General features: G+C 66.8%; 2 protein-coding genes across 2 annotated transcripts; both read left to right on the top strand.

Moving 5' to 3' along the window:
• Window positions 1–2,207: 2,207 nt before the first annotated feature.
• PFN1 (profilin 1) lies at window positions 2,208–6,844 on the top strand. The gene is made up of 3 exons (XM_054179366.1): window positions 2,208–2,395; window positions 5,391–5,583; window positions 6,724–6,844. Exons 1-3 carry the CDS (start codon window positions 2,264–2,266, stop codon window positions 6,819–6,821), a joined length of 423 nt encoding a protein of 140 aa, XP_054035341.1. The 5' UTR covers window positions 2,208–2,263; the 3' UTR covers window positions 6,822–6,844.
• Window positions 6,845–11,643: 4,799 nt separating this feature from the next.
• SLC25A11 (solute carrier family 25 member 11) lies at window positions 11,644–16,821 on the top strand. Its single transcript, XM_054179365.1, has 8 exons — window positions 11,644–11,732; window positions 12,853–13,005; window positions 14,133–14,339; window positions 14,474–14,564; window positions 15,069–15,159; window positions 15,276–15,375; window positions 15,518–15,569; window positions 16,271–16,821. The coding sequence occupies exons 1-8, from the start codon at window positions 11,656–11,658 to the stop codon at window positions 16,424–16,426; spliced, it is 927 nt and encodes a 308-aa protein (XP_054035340.1). The 5' UTR covers window positions 11,644–11,655; the 3' UTR covers window positions 16,427–16,821.
• The last annotated feature ends 3,492 nt before the right edge of the window (window positions 16,822–20,313 follow it).

Here is a 20,313-nt window from a genome sequence, read left to right as displayed (position 1 = left end):
TGGGGGGGGGTCCTCGTTTTGGGCTGGGGGAGGTCTCATTTTTGGGGAGGGGGTCCTCGTTTTGGGCTGGGGGAGGTCTCTTTTTTTGGGGGGAGCTTTTAGTCTCTCCTTGACCCCCTGTGACCTCTTCCCCCTACCCCTGCGACCCCCGGGGGGGGCTTTGGGGGTCACCCCGAGCCCCTTTTTGTTGGGGGGGGAGGGGGGAGCAGAGTGGCTTCCCTGGGGTCGGTAGGGGTTGAAGTGGGGGGGGGGAGGGGGGGTCAGAGCCTTATAAGTGCTGGGGGGGGGGGGGGGGGGCAGAGCCTCTGACCACTTCCCGGGGAAGTTCTCACCGAGGGGGGGGTGGGGGCAGGGCTGAGGAGGGGCCGGGACCCCAAATCCTGGACCCCCACCCCCTGCACACCTCCCTGTCCCCCCCCCCCAGGACCCTTCTGACCCCCCCCCGCGCCCCCCACCCCCCTCCCCGGCTGCTGCTTGCCCCCCGCCACAACAAACCGGCCCCGCGCGGCCCCTCCCCCCATTTTCCGCCCCCCCGCCCCGGGGGCAGGAAGTGAAACCGCTGCCCCTCCCCCCCCCCCCAATTCAACCTCTCTCCCCCCCCCCCCCCCCAACTGCTGTCCCCCCCCCCGGAAAGTCCCGCCCGGGGCTGAGTCAAAGCCGGTGGCGGGAGAGCGCGAGACGGGAGGGGGGGAGGGGAATTTGGGGAGGGGGCTGGGAGAGAGATTTTGGGGGGGATCATGCAGAAGAATTGGGGAGGGGGGAGAATTGGGGGGGGGCACTGGCAGGAGGGGGAGAGAGGAATTGGGGGGGGGATAGATAAGGGGGGGGGCCTGGGATTAGGGGGGGCCACAGGAGGAATTGGGGGGGGTCGTTGAGTGGGGGGGATCATTTGGGGGGGGTCGCTGCTCCTCATGCCTTTGAGATCCTCCCCCCCCCGCGACCTCCCCCCCGGGACCTCCCCCCTGGGACCTCCCCCCCTGGCCTCCCGGATTTGGGGGGGGTCCTCCCTCCATCCCCCCGGGGAAGCTCTGCAGGTCTTGGGACCTCCTCCCCCCCCCCCCCAGGTCCTTCCCTGCCCCACTTGGGGGGGACAAGGTCGCGATAACTGGGGGGGAGTCGCGATAATTGGGGGGGGGGCAGCGTCGCGACAGCTATGTGGAAGGATCACGACAAGGAGTCGCGATGGGAGGGGCGTGGGAGTGTGGATGGGAGGTGGTCGCGATCGACCCCGGGTCGCGATAAATAAGGGGGCGGCGTCTCCAGACAGGGTGGTGTCGTTTTAAAGGACATGAAGTCACTATCGGGGTTGGTGTCGCGATACGGAGGACGTCTCAGGTGAACATAAGGCTGAGGCATGGAAGGGCTGCACTAACGAGGGAGTATCGCGACGAGGGGGGGTCACAATACCCTGAAGAGCAGTCACGATAGGGTGTGTTTCGAGGGGCGTCTGTGTTAGCCAGGGAGTGTCGCGATAACGACAGGGGCAAGGGGGAGACGACCCACAGCGGCAGGAGAGCTCCGTACCAACAGGAAGCTGTCACGACATCCCCACGGCTACCACCACGCCGCGGCGGCTATCACGGCATCTCGGAACGCATTCCGACGCCGCGCAGGGCTCACGACACATGGGACCTATCGCGATAACACGGGGAGGGAAAGCATGGAAAGGCCAGAGGCGGACCCAAAGGGGCAGGAGGGCTCGGTCCCACCCGGAGGCTGTCGCGACATCGCGGCGAGTACCGAAACACTGCTGGAGGCATCCCCGCGCCGCAGAGGGCTCACGACACCAGGAAGCTATCGCGATAACACTGTGGGTGGGGGGGGAGCAGGGGGGAAGAGAGAGGGGCGGAGGGGGTCCCCGGGCAGCCTCCTCCCCACTCCCTTTCCCTCCCTTCCTGCTCCCGCCGGGCGCTGCCTGCCGCCTAACCCCCGCCCCCCTCGCCCAAGCCCCGCCCCCCTCGCCCTAGCCCCCGCCCCCTCGCGGCCCCGCCCCCTCGCTCGCCTATGAAAGCGGCGGCGCCGCGCTCGCGCCGCTCCCAGCCGCGCGGCGCCCCTCCCGCACTGCGCAGGCGCCGCTCCGGCCTTTCCCTCCGCCCCTCTTGAGGCTCCGCCCCCTTTTCCCGCCTTTTTCCCTTTCGGCCCCGCCCGCTCCCTTTCCTCCCTCCCCACCGCCGGCTCGGGCTCCGCCCCCCTCTCTCCCCCCCCCCCCGGCACCCCCTCCCCGCCTCTCTCTCTCCCTCTCTCTCCTTTTCCCGCCGGCGCCATGAGCGGGTGGGCGCCGTACGTGGAGACGCTGCTGGCGGACGGCACCTGCCAGGATGCGGCTATCGTGGGCTATCGCGATACCCCCGCCGTCTGGGCCGCCGCGCCCGGCAAGACCTTCGCTAACATCACGGTGAGCAATCGCGATAGTGAACGGGGCGGGAGGGGGGAAGGTAAGAGAGAAGGAAAAGGATTTGGGGGGGGGGGAAGGGGGGGAGGGGTTTCCCGCCTTGCAGCGGAGGGAGGCGGGGCTCAGCCCCCCCCCTTCCTCCCCCCCCCCCCCGGGCCCTGCCCCAGCGACGGCCGCCGGCGAGGGACAAAAAAGGGAGAAAAACGCCAGGGAGCTGCCAGCGTGGCCCGGCCCCCCCCCGCCCCCCCCGGCTGGGGGAGAGGGAGGGGGGAAAGGGGGGGGTGGGGGAGGGTGACCCTAGCCCCCCCAGGCTCCCCTCAGGGAATTTCGGGGGTGCGGGAGGGTCACACATCCCTGCCCCCCCCCCCAAACTCCCAGCCCTTAACTCCCCCCCAAAGATCTTAGGGGGGGGTAAGGAAGGGGAGGGACCCCCCCCGGGAGGGACCCCCCCAAACCCCCCCATGGATTGGAGGGGAGGGGGGAGCGGACACCCTTGACCCCCCCTCAAAGATCTTAGGGGCGTAAGGAAGGGGTCGGGGGGGGGAAAGGGAATTAGAGGAGGGGCCCCCCCAACACCCCCCCGGGATTTGGGGGGGGGGGAAGCAAACACCCCTAAACCCCTCCCAAAGACTCTAGAGGGGTTGGGGGGCGTCACAAAGGGCTGAGGAGGGGGGCGGGGGGCAGCTCTAAATCCCCCCCACCGCCCCAAATGTTAGGGGGCTCAAGGGGGGGCGGGGGGGGATGCTCTGGGTGGGGGGACTCAGGAGAGCAGGGAGGGTCAGATGGGGCCGGGGGCTGGGGAAGGGTCTCAGCAGTTCAGGAAGCGCGGTGGGTGGGGGGGAGGGGGGCACTCCTGGACCCCCCCCACCCATCAGTGTGGGAGGGGGGCTGGGGAGCACCCAGGAGTGCAGGACCCCCCCCCCCGGCCAGCCCCTGACCCCAGAAGGGCCTCAGGCACCCAGGGCGTGACCCCAGACGCTTCCCCCCCTCCCCCCCCCCTTCCTCCCCCTTCCCCCCCCTTCCCCCAAACCCGACCTCAATGTCCCCCCCGTGACCCCACCCCCCCCCAAGACCCACCCCTCCCCATAAGAGACCCAGGAATGCGGGGGGGGGTTCCCCAGCGCCCCAATCTTTCTGCCCCACGTGGCTCCGCGACAACCCCCCCTCCCCCCCCCATCACTTCCCTGTTTGAGTGTGGCCCCCCCGGAGCCTTCCTGCCTCCCCCCCGACCCATTTGAACCTCCCCGGGACCCTTTCGCCCACCCCCCCGGACCCATTCCCACCCTCCCCCAGACCCATTTGCAGCCCCCCCCACCCACCCGCACCTCTCTGCCCCCTCCCAAACTCCTGCGACCCCCCCCCCCAAACTTCTCCCTCCCCCTACCTCTAACCCCCCCCAACCCCCCCGCACCCCCAACTCCTTGTAGCCCCTTCCCCACGCCCTCCCCCCCCCCCCCCCTTTTTGGTTTCTTTTTGGGGGGGGGGATCCTAACGATTAAACATCTCCGGAATGTGGCCACTTCCCGGTGGGGGAGGGGCAGGCAGGGCCTTCCTGTGGGGGGGAGGGGCGGCGCGCGTGCACTCCCCCTATTCCCCCCCCCCCCTTAACCCCATTACCCCTCCCCCCCCCACCCCCCCCCCCCCGGAAATGAAAGGGGGGGGCAGGAAATGGGGGCCGGGGGCTGCAGGAAGCTTAGGGCCGTTATGGGGGGGGGGTGTGTGGGGTGTGTGTCAGAGAGGGGCGTTTGGGGGGGGGGGGGGGGCCTTGGGGGTCAAAGGGAGGGGAATTACTGGGGGGGGGCCCTCAAAGTTTTGAGTCCTCTTACTGGGTTTTGTTGGGGGGGGGAGGGGGTCCCCAAGTTGGGGGTCCCTGGAGGGGTCCCCAGACCTCTGTGTCCTTTTTGAGGGGGGGTGGTCGTGAAATTAGGGGTCCCTGGGGGGGGGGTGGTCCCAGGGGTCCTCATGGGGCTCCTGGGGATCAAAAGGGGGGGGATGTCTCCCGTGGGGGTCCTTATGGGGGTGGTCTCTCCTTGGCCACTGGGGGGCTGTCCCCCCACATTCCTGTGTCTCTTAGGGGGGTCTGGGGGCCCCCAGCCTCTTGGCTCCCTGTATGGGGGGGGCAGTCCCCAAACTCCTGGGCCCCTTGTTGGGGGTCTCTGTGGGGAGAGGGTCCTAGGTGTCCCCAGAGTCTGAGGTCCCTGGGTGGGGGTCATGACTCCAAGTGGGGTCCCTTGTGGGGGGAGGGGGTCCTGGCTGTCCTCAGTTTCTGTCTACCTTCTAGAATCCATGGGGGAGGGGAGGCTGGATGCTGGGGGTCCCTCACCTCAGTCCCATGTTGCCTGGGGGGGGGCTGGGTGGATGCTGGGGGTCCCTCACCTCAGTCCCATGTTGCCTGGGGGGGGGCTGGGTGGATGCTGGGGGTCCCTCACCTCAGTCCCATGTTGCCTGGGGGGGGGGGCTGTGTGGATGTTGGGGGTTCCCTTTTCTCCTTCCTGTGTTGCTGTGGGGGCTGCTGGGTGGGCGCCGGGGGTCGCTCAGCCGGGTCCCGGGGGGCTGCTGGGTGGGCGCCGGGGGTCCCTCAGCGGGGTCCCACGGGGCCAGGGGTCGCTCAGCCGGGTCCCGTGGTGCTGGGGGGCTGCTGGGTGGGCGCCGGGGGTCGCTCAGCCGGGTCCCACAGGGCTGGGGGGTTGTTGGGTGGGCGCCGGGGGTCGCCGAGCCGGGCGGGGGCGGCGGGGCCGGGGGGTCGCTGAGCCGGGCGGGGCCGGGGGGGCCGGGGGTCGCCGAGCCGGGCGGGGGCGGCGGGGCCGGGGCCGGGGGTCGCTGAGCCGGGCGGGGGCGGCGGGGCCGGGGGTCGCTGAGCCGGGCGGGGGCGGCGGGGCGGGGGGTCGATGAGCCGGGCGGGGGCGGCGGGGCCGGGGGTCGATGAGCCGGGCGGGGGCGGCGGGGCCGGGGGTCGCGGGGCCGGGGGCCGGCGCTGAGGCCGCGCTGTCGCCGGCAGGCGGCGGAGGTGGCGGCGCTGGTGGGCCCGGAGCGGGGGCCGCTGCTGGTGAACGGCCTGACCCTGGGCGGGCTGCGCTGCTCGGTGATCAGGGACTCGCTGCTGGTGGAGGGCGAGCACAGCATGGACCTGCGCACCAAGAGCCCTGCCGGGGCGCCCACCTTCAACATCACTGCCACCATCACCAACAAGAGTGAGTGCCGGGCCTGCCGCCCCGGGGCGCCCCTGCAGGACCCCTGCCGGCCCCTGCCCTTCCTCTGCCACCCCAGGGCACCCCTGCCAGCCCCCTGCCTTCCTCTGCCACCCCAGGGCATCCCCTGCCCTTCCTCTGCCACCCCAGGGCACCTCTGCCAGCCCCCTGCCCTTCCTCTGCCACCCTGAGCACCCCTGTCAGCCCCTGCCCTTCCTCTGACACCCTAGGGCACCCCTGGCATCCCTCTGCCATCCTTCTGTCACCCCACAGCACCCAGTGTGACCTGGTATCCCTCTGCCAGCCCATGGCACCCAGTGTGACCCTCTGACACCCTCTGTCACCTCCTGGCATCCCTCTCTCACCCCATGGCACCCAGTGTGACCCCCTGAGACCCTCTGCCAACCCCTGGCCCCAGTGGGACTCTCTGGCATCCCCCTGGCATCCCTCTGTCACTCCCTAGCAGCCAGTGCCACCCCTCAGTGCCCCTGCTTGCTCCCCATCCCTCTCACCACCACCTGGCACCCACCTTGCCCCTCACCCCACCCCATGCCCTCCTGTCACCCTGGGGTCCCCCCCTGGCAGCTGTTAGCCTCCAGCACTGCCTTGTGCAGCCTGGGTGCCCCTGGCCCAGCTGCTCACACCCTGGGGTCCCATCCTGTACCCCAGGGCCAGCCCTCCCAGCACCCCCTGGCACCTCCCACCCCACTGCTCCCCTTGCAGCTTTCCCTCTCCCCTCTTGGGGCTCTGGGGGTGGCCAAGGGGGAAAGGGAGGGGGCAGGGGAGATGGGAGGGAGAGAAAGAGGAAGGAGAGAGGGGAGGAGGGGGGAGGAAGGGGGAGATAGGGGAAGATGGGAGGGAGATGAGGGGAAAGGAGGGGGGGAAATGGGAGGGGGAGGAAGGGGGAGATGGGGAGGCCAGGGGAGGGAGGGAGGGGGAAGAAAAAGGGAGATGGAGGGGAAGGTGGGAGAGGGAGGGGGGAGAGGGAAGGAAAGAAACAGGAAGAGGAAGATGGGGGAGGAAGGGAGAGATTGGGGGGGAGGGGAGAGGGGGAAATGGAGGGAGGAAGGGGGGAGGGGGGAAATGGGGGAGCTGTGGGGGGAGCTGTGGGGGTGCCGCCCCCTGAGCCGCCTCCCCCCGCAGCCATCGTGCTGGTGATGGGCAAGGAGGGGGTGCACGGCGGCTGCGTCAACAAGAAGTGCTACGAGATGGCCAATCACCTGCGGCGCTCGCAGTACTGAGGGCGGGGCCACGCACGGACACGCCCCCCGGACACGCCCCTTCACTCTTAGCCCCGCCCCCTCTCTCTTTCGAAGCGAGCCGGGACCACGCCCCCCCCTCCCCTCCAGCAGGGACCACCCCGGACCCCCCTGCCCCGCCCCCCTCCCCGCCGCCGCCACACACAGCCCCCAGCCCCCACCCCCCACCGCTGCCGGCAGCAATAAAAGAGGCTTCGTGGGGAGCTGCGGGAGTCTGTGGGGCAGGGGGGGCTGGGAGGTACAGGGCGGATGTGTGGGGTGAGGGGCAGAAACGTGTGGGGCAGGGCTGTGGGGCAGGACCACTGGGCTCTCAGAGCGGTGGGGCAGAGCTCAGGCCTGTGGGGCAGAGCTCAGAGCTGTGGGGCAGGGCCATGGGGCTCTCAGAGCTGTGGGGCAGAGCTCAGAGCCATGGGGCAGGCCTGTGGGGTAGAGCTTAGAGCCATGGGGCTCTCAGAGCCGTGGGGCAGAGGTCAGATCCGTGGGGCAGGGCCGTGGGGTGGGGCAGGGCCGGGTCCAAGGGTCGTGGCCACACCCGGGGGTCAGAGTCCGCCATGGGGCAGGGATGAGGCCACGTCACTGCCTTCCCCCCCCCCCCCCTTCCTTCCAGCCCCACAGAAGCCGCAGTTGGGGGGCAGGGACTTTATTGGGGGGTAGGGGCTCACCCGAGGGGGTCCAGCAGCTGGGGGGCAGGCAGCAGGTGGGGGGCAGGCAGGGTCCATGCTGCAGCTGTGGGGCAGAGAAAGAGGTTAGGAGCAGTGTGGGGGGCAGGAAGGGACTGGGGGGGGGGCAGAGGGAGCTCAGTTTGGGGAGCAGAAGGATCCTGGGGGGAGGGGGAGGGCAGAAGAGACACTTGGGCAGAGAAGCTGTGGGGCTGGCACGCTGCTGGAGCCGGGGGGAAGCTGTGGGGCTGGGGGCAGGGCTGGGGGCAGGGCTGTGGGGCAGCCGTGGGGCGGAAGCGCTCCCGGCGCCGCCGTTTCCCTTATAAGGCCTGGAAGAGGCTGCGGCGCTTCCGCCCCTCCCCCCAGCCCGGAATCCCTTCGCGGCGGGAGGGGCCCGGCCGTGGGTCCCAGGCGGCGGGGGGGGGATGGGAATCTATGGGGCAGGAGCTGGAGGGCAGGAGCAGCTCCCCCGGTTCCTGCCTGGTGTCTCCCCCCAAGTGCAGCTAGGCGGTGGGGGGGGGGGTGGTCAGGGGCGGTTGTGGGGCAGGGGAGCGGCACTGGGGCAGCCATGGGGCACTTCTGGGGCACTGTGGGTCCCTATGGGGCAGCCATGGGGCACTTCTGGGGCACTATGGGTCCCTATGGGGCAGCCGTGGGGCACTTCTGGGGCACTGTGGGGTACCCAGGAGCACTTCTGGGGCACTGTGGGTCCCTATGGGGCAGCCATGGGGCACTTCTGGGGCACTGTGGGGTACCCAGGGGCACTTCTGGGGCACTGTGGGTCCCTATGGGGCAGCCGTGGGTCACTATGGAGCACATCTGGGGCACTGTGGGACATTTGTGGGGCACCTTAGGGCACCCCTGGGGCACTGTGGGTAACTATGGGGTGCTCATGGGGCACTGTGGGGCAGCCATGGGGCACTGAGGTCACGATGGCTGGCTATAGGGCCATGGGGCACTTTGGGGGGCACTGGCCCTGTGCCCTCTGGCTCCCCACAGCCTCTGCCAGGGCCAGGCAGTGCTGGCAGTGCCACAGCCCTGGGGCACCCCTGGGGCCAGCTCTGAATCACCCTGGCACACGTGGCACCCTGGCACAGTGGCACCTTGCTCTGGTGCCACCCGGTGCCATGGGGGCACCCCCGGGGCTCCTGGCCCTGTCCCAGTGCCACCCGGTGCCATGGGGGCACCCCCGGGGCTCCTGACCCTGTCCCGGTGCCACCCGGTGCCATGGGGGCACCCCCGGGGCTCCTGACCCTGTCCCGGTGCCACCCGGTGCCATGGGGGCACCCCCGGGGCTCCAGACCCTGTCCCGGTGCCACCCGGTGCCATGGGGGCACCCCCGGGGCTCCTGACCCTGTCCCGGTGCCACCTGGTGCCATGGGGGCGCCCCCGGGGCTCCTGACCCTGTCCCGGTGCCACCTCCCCACAGTGCCACCCCGGGGGGTCCAGCCCCTGCCACCTTGTCCCCAGTGGGGGGCTGCCAGCTCTGCCACCCCCAGCACAGCCCCCAGGGTCACCTTCATCTCTGTTCTCTGCCGCTCTAACGTAGTTCCCAGCGCCCCCCAGTGGCCACAGAGCCTCTCTGCACTTCCCAGCGCCCCCGTGGCCACAGCACCCTCAGCACCCTCAGCACCTCCCAGTGTCCCCCAGTATCACCCAGTCCCCCTCAGAGTGCCTCCCAGTACACTCCCAGCGCCCCCCTGTGGCCACAGCACCCTCAGCACCCTCTGCACCTCCCAGTGTCCCTCAGTATCACCCAGTCCCCCTCAGAGTGCCTCCCAGTACACTCCCAGCGCCCCCCAGAGGCCACAGCACCCTCTGCACCTCCCAGTGTCTTCCAGTCTCTCCCAGTACCCCGAGTGCCTCCCAGTACCGACAGTGCCCCCCTAGCACAGACTGCTTCTCAGTGCCCCTCCCAGCGCCCCCCAGTGGCCACAGCGCCCCCCAGTGGTCACAGAGCCTCTCTGTACCTCCCAGTGCCCCCCAGTACATTCCCAGCGCCCCCCAGTGGCCACAGAGCCTCTCAGCAGCCTCTGCACCTCCCAGTGTCCCCCAGTATCACCCAGTACCCCGCTGAGTGCCTCCCAGTACCGACACAGTGTCCCCCAGCACAGACTGCTTCCCAGTGCCCCTCACAGCGCCCCCCCGTGGTCAGAGCCTCTCTGCACCTCCCAGTGTTCATGGAAACACAGAACCAGTAAGGGTGGAAGAGACCTCAACCATCACCAGGTCCAAGCTGGCACCCAACCCCTCCTGACAACTAAGCCATGGCTCCAAGGGCCACAGCCAAGCCCCCCCTGACCCCCCCCAGGGCTGGGGACTCCACCACCCCCCTGGGCAGCACAGCCCCAGGGCCAACAACTCTCTCTGGGAGGAACTTTCTCCTCCCCTCCAGCCTGAACCTCCCCTGGCACAGCTTGAGACTGTGTCCTCTTGTTCTGGTGCTGGGGGCCTGGGAGAAGAGACCAACCCCCAGCTGGCTGCAGCCTCCCTGCAGGAAGTTGGAGAGAGCAAGAAGGTCTCCCCTGAGCCTCTTCTTCTGCAGGCTAAGCAAACCCAGCTCCCTCAGCCTCTCCTCCCAGGGCTGTGCCCCAGACCCCTCCCCAGCTTTGTTGCCCTTCTCTGGACACCTTCAAGTCTCTCAATGTCCTTCTTGAACTGAGGAGCCCAGAGCTGGGCACAGGACTCAAGGTGTGGCCTGGACAGCGCTGAGCACAGGGCAGGATGAGCTCCCTGCCCCTGCTGGCCACACTGCTCCTGCTGCAGGCCAGGATGCCCTTGGCCACCTGGGCACACTGCTGGCTCCTGTTCAGCTGCTCTCCACCACTCCCCCCAGGTCCCTCTCTGCCTGGCTGCTCTCAGCCACTCTGACCCCAGCCTGTAGCTCTGCCTGGGGTTGCTGTGGCCAAAGTGCAGCCCCTGGCACTTGGACTTGTTCAATGCCATCCTGTTGGACTCTGCCCCTCTGTCCAGCCTGCCAAGGTCCCTCTGCAGAGCCCTGCTGCCCTCTACCAGCTCAATTCCTGCCCCCAGCTTGCTGTCAGCTGCACACTCACTGCAGATGGCCTCAATGTCCTCCTCCAGCTCATCAATGAGGATATTGATCAGGCTGGGGCCCAGCACTGCTCCCTGGGGCACAGCACCGGTGCCTGGCTGCCAGCTGGCTGTGGCACCATTCACCACCACCCTCTGGGCTCAGCCTCCAGCCAGCTCCTCACCCAGCTCAGAGAGCTGCTGGCCCAGCCAGGGGCTGCCAGCTTGGCCTGGGGTTGGCTGTGGGGGATGGTGGCAAAGGCCTTGCTGGAGTCCAGGCAGACTCCATCCACAGCCTGCCCCACATCGCCCATGACTACCTGAGCATGTTCTGCAGTGTCTCCCAGTACCCCTCCAGAGTGCCCCCCAGCACCCCCCAGCACGCCTCCCAGCACACTCCCAGCGCCCCCCAGTGTCCACAGCGCCTCTCAGCACCCTCTGCACCTCCCAGTGTCCTCCAGCATCCCCAGAACGCTTCCCAGTACCTCCCAGCTCCCCCCAGTATCCCCTCAGCGCCCCCCTGCGCCCCCCCGCTGCCTCCCAGTTCACTCCCAGTGCCTCCCGGCGGCCCCCAGTGCCTCCCAGTTCACCTCAGTCCCTCCCCTCGCTCACCGCCTCCTCCTCCGGCCCAAGATGGCGGCACCCGGCACACAGTCGCGGCGGGAGGCGGCGCCCCGGCGAGGCCCGCCCAGCCCTATCCGCCAATCCCCGCTCAGAGCGCTTCCCGCCTTGACCGTTCCCCACCAATCGCAGCCCCCACGCGGGACGACGCCTCCGGGCGCGACCACGCCCCCTCGGCTAAACCGCGCCCCCAAACACCCAACGCGACCTTCCCGGCGGCCGCCGCTCCGCCCCCCCCGGCGAGGCACGCCCCCTCGCGCGCCGCACCCGCCCCGCCCGCACCGCGCAGCCTCCCGCGCCTGCGCACTGCCCACGTCCCCCCCCCCTCCGCCCCCCCCCTCCCCGAGTCACCTTGGGGCGCCGCGGGCTGAGGACCCCCCCCGGGTCCCTGCGCCCCCCTGTGCCGGCCGCGCGCTGCCCTGCGTGTCTCTGTGGGTGCCCCCCTCCCGCCCCCGCTCCGTGTCCCCCCCCGCCACAGCCCCGGGAGCGGCGCCCCGGCCGCGATGGCGGCGGCACCGGCGGCCGAGCGGCCCAAGAGCTCCCCCAAGGCGGTCAAGTTCCTCTTCGGCGGCCTGGCCGGGTGAGACACCCCCAAAAGCGGGACCCTCTCCCCCCCCCCGGACGCAGACCCCCCCGCGGGTGGGAACCCCCTGAGCCGGGACCCCCCCCGACACCGGGAACCGGGACACCACCCCCCCCCGCACCCCCAAACCCCTCTGGACCCCCCCAGACCCTTTTGGCTCCCTCTGACCTCTTCAGGTCGCCCCCAAACGCCTTCCAGTGCCCCCCCAGTGCCCCCCAAAGCCCCTTCAGACCCCCCCCCAAATGCTATCAGCCACCCCCCCCAACCCCTTTCACACCCCCCAGGGGGTGACCCCTAAGTCCTTCAGCACAACCCCTCCCCGATCCCTTCCGGTCCCCCAAATCCCCCCCCAGGGCCCCCCAAAACCTCTTCAGAACCCCCTCAGCCCCCCATGATTTCTCCCAGACCCCCCCAAATGCCTTTCAGCCCCCCCAAACCTCCCTTAGTGTCCCCCCAAAACCCCTCCAGACCCCCCCTGAATTGCCCCCCAGACACAGCAGTCCCTCCTGGGAGCCCCCCAAGCCGCCTCCAGCCACTGCAAATCCCCCACCTGTGACCCCCACAGCCCCTCCAGGACCCCCCCCCAAACCTCCCCTAGGGTCCCCCAAAGCCCCTCAAACCCCTTCACAGCCCAATTACCCTTCAGTTACTGCAAATCCCCCACCTGTGACCCCCACAGCCCCTCCAGGACCCCCCCAAACCTCCCCTAGGGTCCCCCAAAGCCCCTCAAACCCCTTCACAGCCCCCCAATTACCCTTTAGTTACTGCAAATCCCCTACCTGTGACCCCCACAGCCCCTCCAGGACCCCCCAAAATCCCCCCTAGGGTCCTTCAGAGCCCCTTAAACACCTTTAGAGCCCCCCAAAACCCCTTCAGAGCCCCCTCAAATCCCTTCAGTTCCCCCAAATCCCCTTCAGAGCCCCCCAATCACCCCTCAGCTCCCCCCTGTACCCTCCCCAGTGCCTCTCAAGCCCCTTCAGACCTCCTTCAGCTCCCCCAGATGTCCCACTGCCCCCCCCCCCCCCCCGCGGGTGCCGGGTGCATTGTGGGGTGCCCCCCGCCCCCCGCGGGTGCCGGGTGCATTGTGGGGTGCCCCCCGCCCCCCGTGTCTCGGCAGGATGGGGGCCACGGTGTTCGTGCAGCCGCTGGACCTGGTGAAGAACCGAATGCAGCTGAGCGGGGCCGGGGCCAAGGGCAAGGAGTACCCGACCAGCCTGCACGCCCTGGGGGCCATCCTGCGGGGGGAGGGGCTGCGGGGGCTCTACACTGGGTATGGACCCCCCAAAAATGGGATGGAAACCCCCCCCCCCAAACTCCCCCCCCGAAACGGAGCCGGGAGCCCCCCAGGCAGCCAAACGCTGCCAGAAACCAGCCCACGATGCTCAAAGAGCCTCCCCCTGGGCTCCAGCCTGCTTGGAGGGGCTGGGGTGGGCCCTGTGCTGGGTGTGCACCCCAAAACCACCCCAAAGCACCCCAGAAATGGGATGGGGACCCCCAAATGCTAATACCCCACCCCCGAAATTGACCCAAGAATGCCCAAAGCTGCCAGAAACCAACCCACGGTGCTCCAAGAGCCTCCCCCTGGGCTCCAGCCTGCAGGGAGAGGAGGTGCAAGGGCTCTGTGCTGGGGGTGCACCCCAAAAACATCCCAGAGCACCCCAAAAATGGGCTGGGGACCCCCCAGCACCCCCTAGAAACTGAGCCGGGAGCCCCCCAAGCAACCAATGCTGCCAGAAACCAACCCACGATGCTCAAAGAGCCTCCCCCTGGGCTCCAGCCTGCAGGCAGAGGGGGTGCAAGGGCTCCACGCTGGGTATGGACCCCAAAGCCACCCCAGAGCACCCCAGAAATGGGCTGGGGGCCCCCCCAGAAATGGAGCCAGGAGCCCCCCAAACAACCAAACGCTGCCAGAAACCAACCCACAGTGCTCAAAGAGCCTCCCCCTGGGCTCCAGCCTGCAGGCAGAGGGGGTGCAAGGGCTCTACATTGGGCATGGACCCCCAAAAACACCCCTAAAATGGGCTGGGGACCCCCAGAACCCCCCCCAAGACCTACCCAGGAAGACCTCAAAACAACCAAACTGCCAAACAAACCCAGCCCCCAGAACCCCCAAACCAGCCCCAGGCCCCCCTCAAACCAACCCCCCCAGGCCTGGCTGGGTGGAGATTTGGGGGTCAGGTTTTGGGGGGGCTCCTGGGGCTGGTTTGGGGGAGGGCCCTGAGTTTGGTTTGGGGGGTCCTGGGGCTGGTTCTGATGCCTGGAGGGGGGGCTTATGGGGCTGGTCCTGCTATCTGGGGGGGGGGGGGGGGGAGCTCCCGGGGCAGTTTGTGGTCCCCGGCGGGGGGAGGGGGCTGCTCTCTGCCTCTCCCCGCGCTGCTGAGCCCCCTCCCCCCGCAGGCTGTCGGCGGGGCTGCTGCGCCAGGCCACCTACACGACCACCCGGCTGGGCATCTACAGCGTGCTGCTGGAGCGGCTGGGGGCGCCCGACGGGACCCCTCCCCCGTTCCTGGCCAAGGCTGCCATCGGCATGACCGCGGGCGCCGCCGGCGCCTTCGTGGGGACCCCTGCCGAGGTGGCTCTGATCCGCATGACAGCCGACGGCCGGTGAGCCCCCCGCCCCCCTGCCCTGCCCCGAACCCTGCCTGCCTGGGGGGGGGGGGAAGGGGCAGGGCTGCCCCCCTCCCCCAAAGGGCTTTTTTCACCCCAAAGCGTGGCTGGGGGGGTTGGGGGGGTCGCAGGTTGCCCCCGAGCGAGCGCCGCGGCTACCGGAACGTCTTCGATGCGCTGCTGAGGATGGCCAGGGAGGAGGGCGTGGGGACCCTCTGGAGGGTGAGGAGGGGGCACGGGGACCCCCCCCCCGGCATGGGGACAGCCCCGGGGACCCCCCCACAGCCTGGGGACAGCCCTAAAGGCACTGCCTATAACCTAGGACCCCCCCTATAGATCCCCCCTGTACCCTATAGCCCCCCCAAGGCTGCATCCCCATCATGAGGGTGGACTGGGCTGGGGGGGGGGTGTCCTCACACGCCCAAGGGAGGGGGTCCAGGGTGGGTTTGGAGATGCAGGGGAGGTTTGGGGGTGCAGAGGGGATTGAGGGGGGTGGGGGGTCCCCCAAATCCCTCTTTTACCCTACAGCCCCCCCCCACCCAGGGCTGCATCCCCACCACGATGAGGGTGAGTTGGGGGTCCCCATCCACTCAAGGGGAGGGGGGGCCAGGGGGATATGGGGGGGGGCCAGGGCAGGTATTGGGGGGGGGAATGGGACAGGGGAGGTTGGGGGTGCAGGGGGGGTCCCCCTGAACACCCCCTGCTCCCTTTCTGCCCCCTGCCCAGGGCTGCATCCCCACCATGGCCAGGGCCGTGGTGGTCAACGCTGCCCAGCTGGCCTCCTACTCCCAGTCCAAGCAGTTCCTGCTCGACTCCGGTGAGGCTGAGTGGGGGGGCTGAGGGGGTCCCCCTCTCAAACCTTGTGCCCCTCCCCCAGTTCTGCCCCCCCCCCCCCCCCCCAGTGGTTGACTGTTGGGGCTCCCTCCCCCCCAGGCTATTTCAGGGATGACATCCTGTGCCACTTCTGTGCCAGCATGATCAGCGGCTTGGTCACCACGGCTGCCTCCATGCCCGTCGACATCGTGAAGACCCGGTGGGTGATGGGCTCAAGGCTGCCCTCGGGGGGGAGGGGGGGGACACACGGCCCCCACCCCCTCGGCTGCACTCCTCTGGAGTGGGGGGGGGCACCCCAAAAACCTCACTTGGAATCCATCCCTCCCCCACCCCTCAAATAGGATCCAGAACATGAGGACCATCGATGGGAAGCCTGAGTACCGCAATGGGCTGGTGAGGGGGGCAGGGGGAGGGGGCTGGGGGGGAGGGGGGGGGTTGTGGGGGGGATCCCCTCTGTTTTGGGGGTTTACACCATTTGTGGGGGGGCTTCTCCCTTTTTGGGGGTGTTTGTGCCATTTGAGGGGGGGTCCTGTCATTTTTGGGGAGGTTCCTGCCATTGGGGGGAGGGGAGGGGGCTTTCTTCCATCTTTGGGGGGGGGCTCCCTCCATGTTGGGGGGGGGTCAGTGCCATCTTGGGGGGGGTTGCTTCCATTCTGGGGGGAGGTTCCTCCAGTTTTGGGGATGTTTGGGGTCATTTAGGGGGGTTACTTCCACTGGGGGGTGATCAGTGCCTTCTGGGGGGGGGATTCATTCCTCCTTTGGGGGTCATTTGGGGGGGTTCTTTCCATCTTGGGGGGGTTCATTCCTGTTGTGGGGGTCATTTGGGGGGGTTCCTTCCATCTTGGGGGGGTTCATTCCTGTTGTGGGGGTCATTTGGGGGGGTTCCTTCCATCTTGGGGGGGTTCATTCCTCCTTTGGGGGTCATTTGGGGGGGTTCTTTCCATCTTAGGGGGGGGGGTGTTCATTCCAGGCTGGGGGAGGGGCTCTCCTATCTGAGTGCTCCTCTCCCATTCTGGGAGGCCTTCTCTTCCTTTTGGGGTGTCATCCCCCCCCCGGTTTTGGGGTCCTCCCTGACCCCCTGTGTCCCCCCCCAGGATGTGCTGGTGAAGGTGGTGAGATATGAAGGCTTCTTCAGCCTCTGGAAGGGCTTCACCCCCTACTATGCCAGGCTGGGCCCCCACACCGTGCTCACCTTCATCTTCCTCGAGCAGATGAACAAGTGGTACAAGAGGCTTGTCCTCAGTGCCTGAGCCCTAGGGGGGCTGGGGGGCTGCCTCACGGCCCTATGAGGGCTATAGGGCAGTTCTATGGGGGCTGTGGGGTGTCCTTATGGCCCTGTGGGGCCTATAGGGCAGCCCTAGAGGGGCTGTAGGGTGTCTTTATGGCCCTATGGGGCCTCTAGGGCAGCCCTAGAGGGGCTGTAGGGTGTCCTTATGACCCTATGGGGCCTCTAGGGCAGCCCTAGAGGGGCTGTGGGCTGCCTTGTGGCTCTGGAGGGGGCTATAGGACAGCCCTGGAGGGGCTGTGAGGTGTCCTCATGGCCCTGTGGGGTGTCCTTATGGCCCTATGGGGCCTATAGGATAGTGCTAGAGGGGCTGTAGGGTGTCCTTATGGCCCTGTGGGAGCTATAGGGTGGCCCTGTGGGGGCTATAGGATGGCCCTGTGGGGCTGTGGGGTGTCCTCATGGCCCTGTGGGGGCTATAGGGTGGTCCTGTGGGGCTGTGGGGTGTCCTCATGGTCCTATGGGGGCTATAGGGTGGCCCTGTGTGGGCTGTAGAATGGCTTCATGCCCCTGTTGGGCAGCCCCACAGCCCTATGGGGGTCTATAGGGTGTCCCTATAGGCACCCCGGGGTGTCCCCATGGGGGCTCTGGGACAGGGAGGGGGACAGCCCCCTATCCCCTCCTGCCCCAGACTTGGGGTGGGGGGTCCCCAGCCTGCCCCCCCCCCTCCCCAAAGACCTGTTGTGTCCCTCCCCACAAGTGCTTCAATCATGATTCTCAGTTATGAGTAATTAAAGGAATTACACAGAGAGAGCTCTGAGCCAGTGGGGAGGGGGGGAGGAGGAGGAGGCACAAGTTGGGGAGCACTAGGGGACACCAGGGAGAGGCTGGGAAGCATTGGGAGGCACTGGGGGACCCTTAAAAGCACACTGGGAGTGACTGGGAGGCACTGGGGAGAGGCTGGGAAGCATTGGGAGGCACTGGGGAGAGGCTGGGAAGCATTGGGAGACACTGGGGGACCCTTAAAAGCACACTGGGAGTGACTGGGAGGCACTGGGGGACCCTTAAAAGCACACTGGGAGTGACTGGGAGGCACTGGGGAGAGGCTGGGAAGCATTGGGAGGTACTGGGGGACCCTTAAAAGCACACTGGGAGTGACTGGGAGGCACTGGGGAGAGGCTGGGAAGCATTGGGAGGCACTGGGGAGAGGCTGGGAGGCTCTGGGGGACACTGAGGGACACTGAGGCAGGCACTGGGGAGAGGCTGAGAGGCCCTGAGAGGCCCTGGGGGACACTGGGGGACACTGAGGGACACTGAGGGAGGCACTGGGGAGAGGCTGGGAGGCCCTGAGAGGCCCTGGGGGACACTGAGGGACACTGAGGGAGGCACTGGGGAGAGGCTGTTAGGCCCTGGGGGACACTGAGAGGCCCTGAGGGAGGCCCTGGGGGACACCGGGAGAGGCACTGAGGGAGGCACTGGGGACGCTTAAAGGCCATCAGAGGCATTCCCGGGGGGCACCAGGAGACACTGGCATAGACTGGGAGCCCCTGGGAGGGGCCCTTGCGGGGGTCTCTTCTTGCCCACCCACCGCTCCCCTCCCCCCCGAGGCCTTTCCGTCCCTTCCTCTGCCCCATTCCTTCACTCACCCTGCGGGAGCTGAGGCCCAACTCGACGAGGCCAGGCCGGCGCTGGCGGGGTCGGTTAGCCCGGGGGGGGTTAACCCGGGGGGGGGGTTAACCCGGTTGGGGGGGGGGGGTTAACCAGAAAGGGTCAGACTGGGGGGGAAGGGAGAGCCTGGGGCGCGCCCCGGGGCCGCCTCGGCGGCCGCCACAGAGCTGTGAGGGCCGGGCCCGGGGGGGGGGGGTGGGGGGGGGGTCTGCGCATGCGCAGAGGCCGCTGCGCAGGCGCCGGGCGGCGCGAGCGCTTCCCGCCTTTTTCCGCCTTCCCGCCCTCCGTGCGGCCGCCGTGAGGAGAGGGGGAGGGGGGCGGGGGGAGAGAGGGGACCCTGATCCCCACCCCCGGCGTGCGGCGCTGACAGGAGAGACCTCCCCCCAGGGCAGGTGGGTGACGGGGGAGGGGCAGCATCGTGTCCTAAGGGCCCCAGCGGGGGAAGCCTCACACCTGCCCTGGGCTCCTCGCCTGCACGGCCCCCAGGCTGCCTGCCGCCTCCTCGCAAGGGAATGGTTGCCCTCACACCCAAGGCCTTGCCCCCCCCCCGCGACCCCAGGGAGGGTTCTGACCGCGGGGAAGAGGGCTTTGCACAACCCAAGTGGTCATTTCCCACCCCCTCAGAACGGTCATTTTCACCCCCAGGATTCTCCTCCTCCCCCCCCCCAGAATGAGGTTCTGTCCCCAACTTGGCCTTTTCCCTCCCCTAAATCAGCCTTTTCCACCTTCAAGTTGCAGTTTTCCACCCCCAAAATGGTGCTTTTCACCCCCTAAATAGGGCTTTTCATCCCCAAAGTGGTCCTTTTCTCCCCCAAATGTCTACTTTCACCTCCAAAATGTCTTTTTAATGCCCCAAATTACACTTTTCATCCCCCCAAATGCCTTTCACCCCAAAATGTCCTTTTTATCCCCCCCAATGGCACTTCCCCCCCCCCCCCGAATGAGGTTCTGTCCCCAAATTCTCCTTTTCCCTCCCCTAAATCAGCCTTTTCCACCTTCAAGTTGCAGTTTTCCACCCCAAAAATGGTGCTTTTCACCCCCTAAATGGGACATTTTAACCCCAAAGTGGTCCTTTTCTCCCCCAAATGGCACTTTTCACCCCCAAAAGGTCCTTTTTATGCCCCAAAATGGCACTTTCCACCCCCAAATGTCTACTTTCACCTCCAAAATGTCCTTTTAATGCCCCAAAGAGGCACTTTTCACCCCCAAAATTGATCCTTTTCTCTCCCAAAGTGGCAAGTTTTATCCCAGAATGATCATTTTTTACCCCAAAATGGCATTTTTCAGACCCAGATTTATACTTTCACCCCCAAAATGTCCTTTTTATGCCCCAAAATGACACTTTTCATCCCCAAATGTCTACTTTCACCCCAAAAATGTCCTTTTAATGCCCCAAAGAGGCAATTTTCACCCCCCAAAATGATCCTTTTCTCCCCCAAAATAGCAAGTTTTTATCCCAAAATGATCATTTTTTACCCCCAAATTTATCCTTTCACTCCCAAGATGTTCTTTTTATGTCCCAAAGTGGCACTTTCCACCCCCAAATGCCTTTCACCCCCAAAATGTCCTTTTTATCCCCCCAAATGGCACTTCCAATCCCCAGAATGAGGTTCTGTCCTCAAATTCTCCTTTTCCCTCCCCAAAATCAGCCTTTTCCACCTTCAAGTTGCAGTTTTCCACCCCAAAAATGGTGCTTTTCACCCCCTAAATGGGACATTTCACCCCCAAAGTGCTACTTTCCTCCTCGAAGTGCTACTTTTTGCCCCAAAATAATCCTTTTTTACCCCAAAGTGGCACTTTTCACCCCCAAATGTCTACTTTCACCCCAAACATGTCCTTTTTATCCCCCCAGATGGCACTTTTCACCCCTCAACTTTACACTTTCTCCCCCAAAGTGGCAACTTTCATCCCCAAAGGATGCCCCAAAAGGGCATTTTTCACCCCAAAATTTACATTTCACCCCCCAACATGTCCTTTTTCTCCCCAAAATGGCACATTTTATCCCCAAACTGATCCTTTTCTCTTCCAAAATGGCACTTTCCACCCCCAAAATGATACTTTCAGCCCCAACATGTCCTTTTTTCCCCCCAAAGTGGCACTTTTCACCCCCCAAATTACCCTTTTTTACCCCAAACTAGCACTTTTTACCCCCAACTTCACACTTTCTCCCCCAAAATGTCAATTTTAATCCCCAAATGATCATTTCTTGCCCCAAAATGGCATTTTTCACCCCAGAATGTATCCTTT

This window comes from Dryobates pubescens, unplaced genomic scaffold (assembly GCF_014839835.1).
Source record: "Dryobates pubescens isolate bDryPub1 unplaced genomic scaffold, bDryPub1.pri scaffold_145_arrow_ctg1, whole genome shotgun sequence".
In the NCBI taxonomy this organism is placed as follows: domain Eukaryota; kingdom Metazoa; phylum Chordata; class Aves; order Piciformes; family Picidae; genus Dryobates; species Dryobates pubescens.
This window is presented reverse-complemented; position numbering and strand designations above follow the sequence as displayed.

Coding starts and splice junctions, on each gene's coding strand:
- SLC25A11 (XM_054179365.1), top strand. CDS start 11,656: ATGGCGGCGGCACCGGCGGCCGAGCGGCCCAAGAGCTCCCCCAAGGCG. Junction 11,733..12,852: donor CTCTTCGGCGGCCTGGCCGG/GTGAGACACCCC, acceptor GTGTCTCGGCAG/GATGGGGGCCACGGTGTTCG. Junction 14,565..15,068: donor GCGTGGGGACCCTCTGGAGG/GTGAGGAGGGGG, acceptor CCCCCTGCCCAG/GGCTGCATCCCCACCATGGC.
- PFN1 (XM_054179366.1), top strand. CDS start 2,264: ATGAGCGGGTGGGCGCCGTACGTGGAGACGCTGCTGGCGGACGGCACC. Junction 2,396..5,390: donor AGACCTTCGCTAACATCACG/GTGAGCAATCGC, acceptor TGTCGCCGGCAG/GCGGCGGAGGTGGCGGCGCT. Junction 5,584..6,723: donor TGCCACCATCACCAACAAGA/GTGAGTGCCGGG, acceptor CTCCCCCCGCAG/CCATCGTGCTGGTGATGGGC.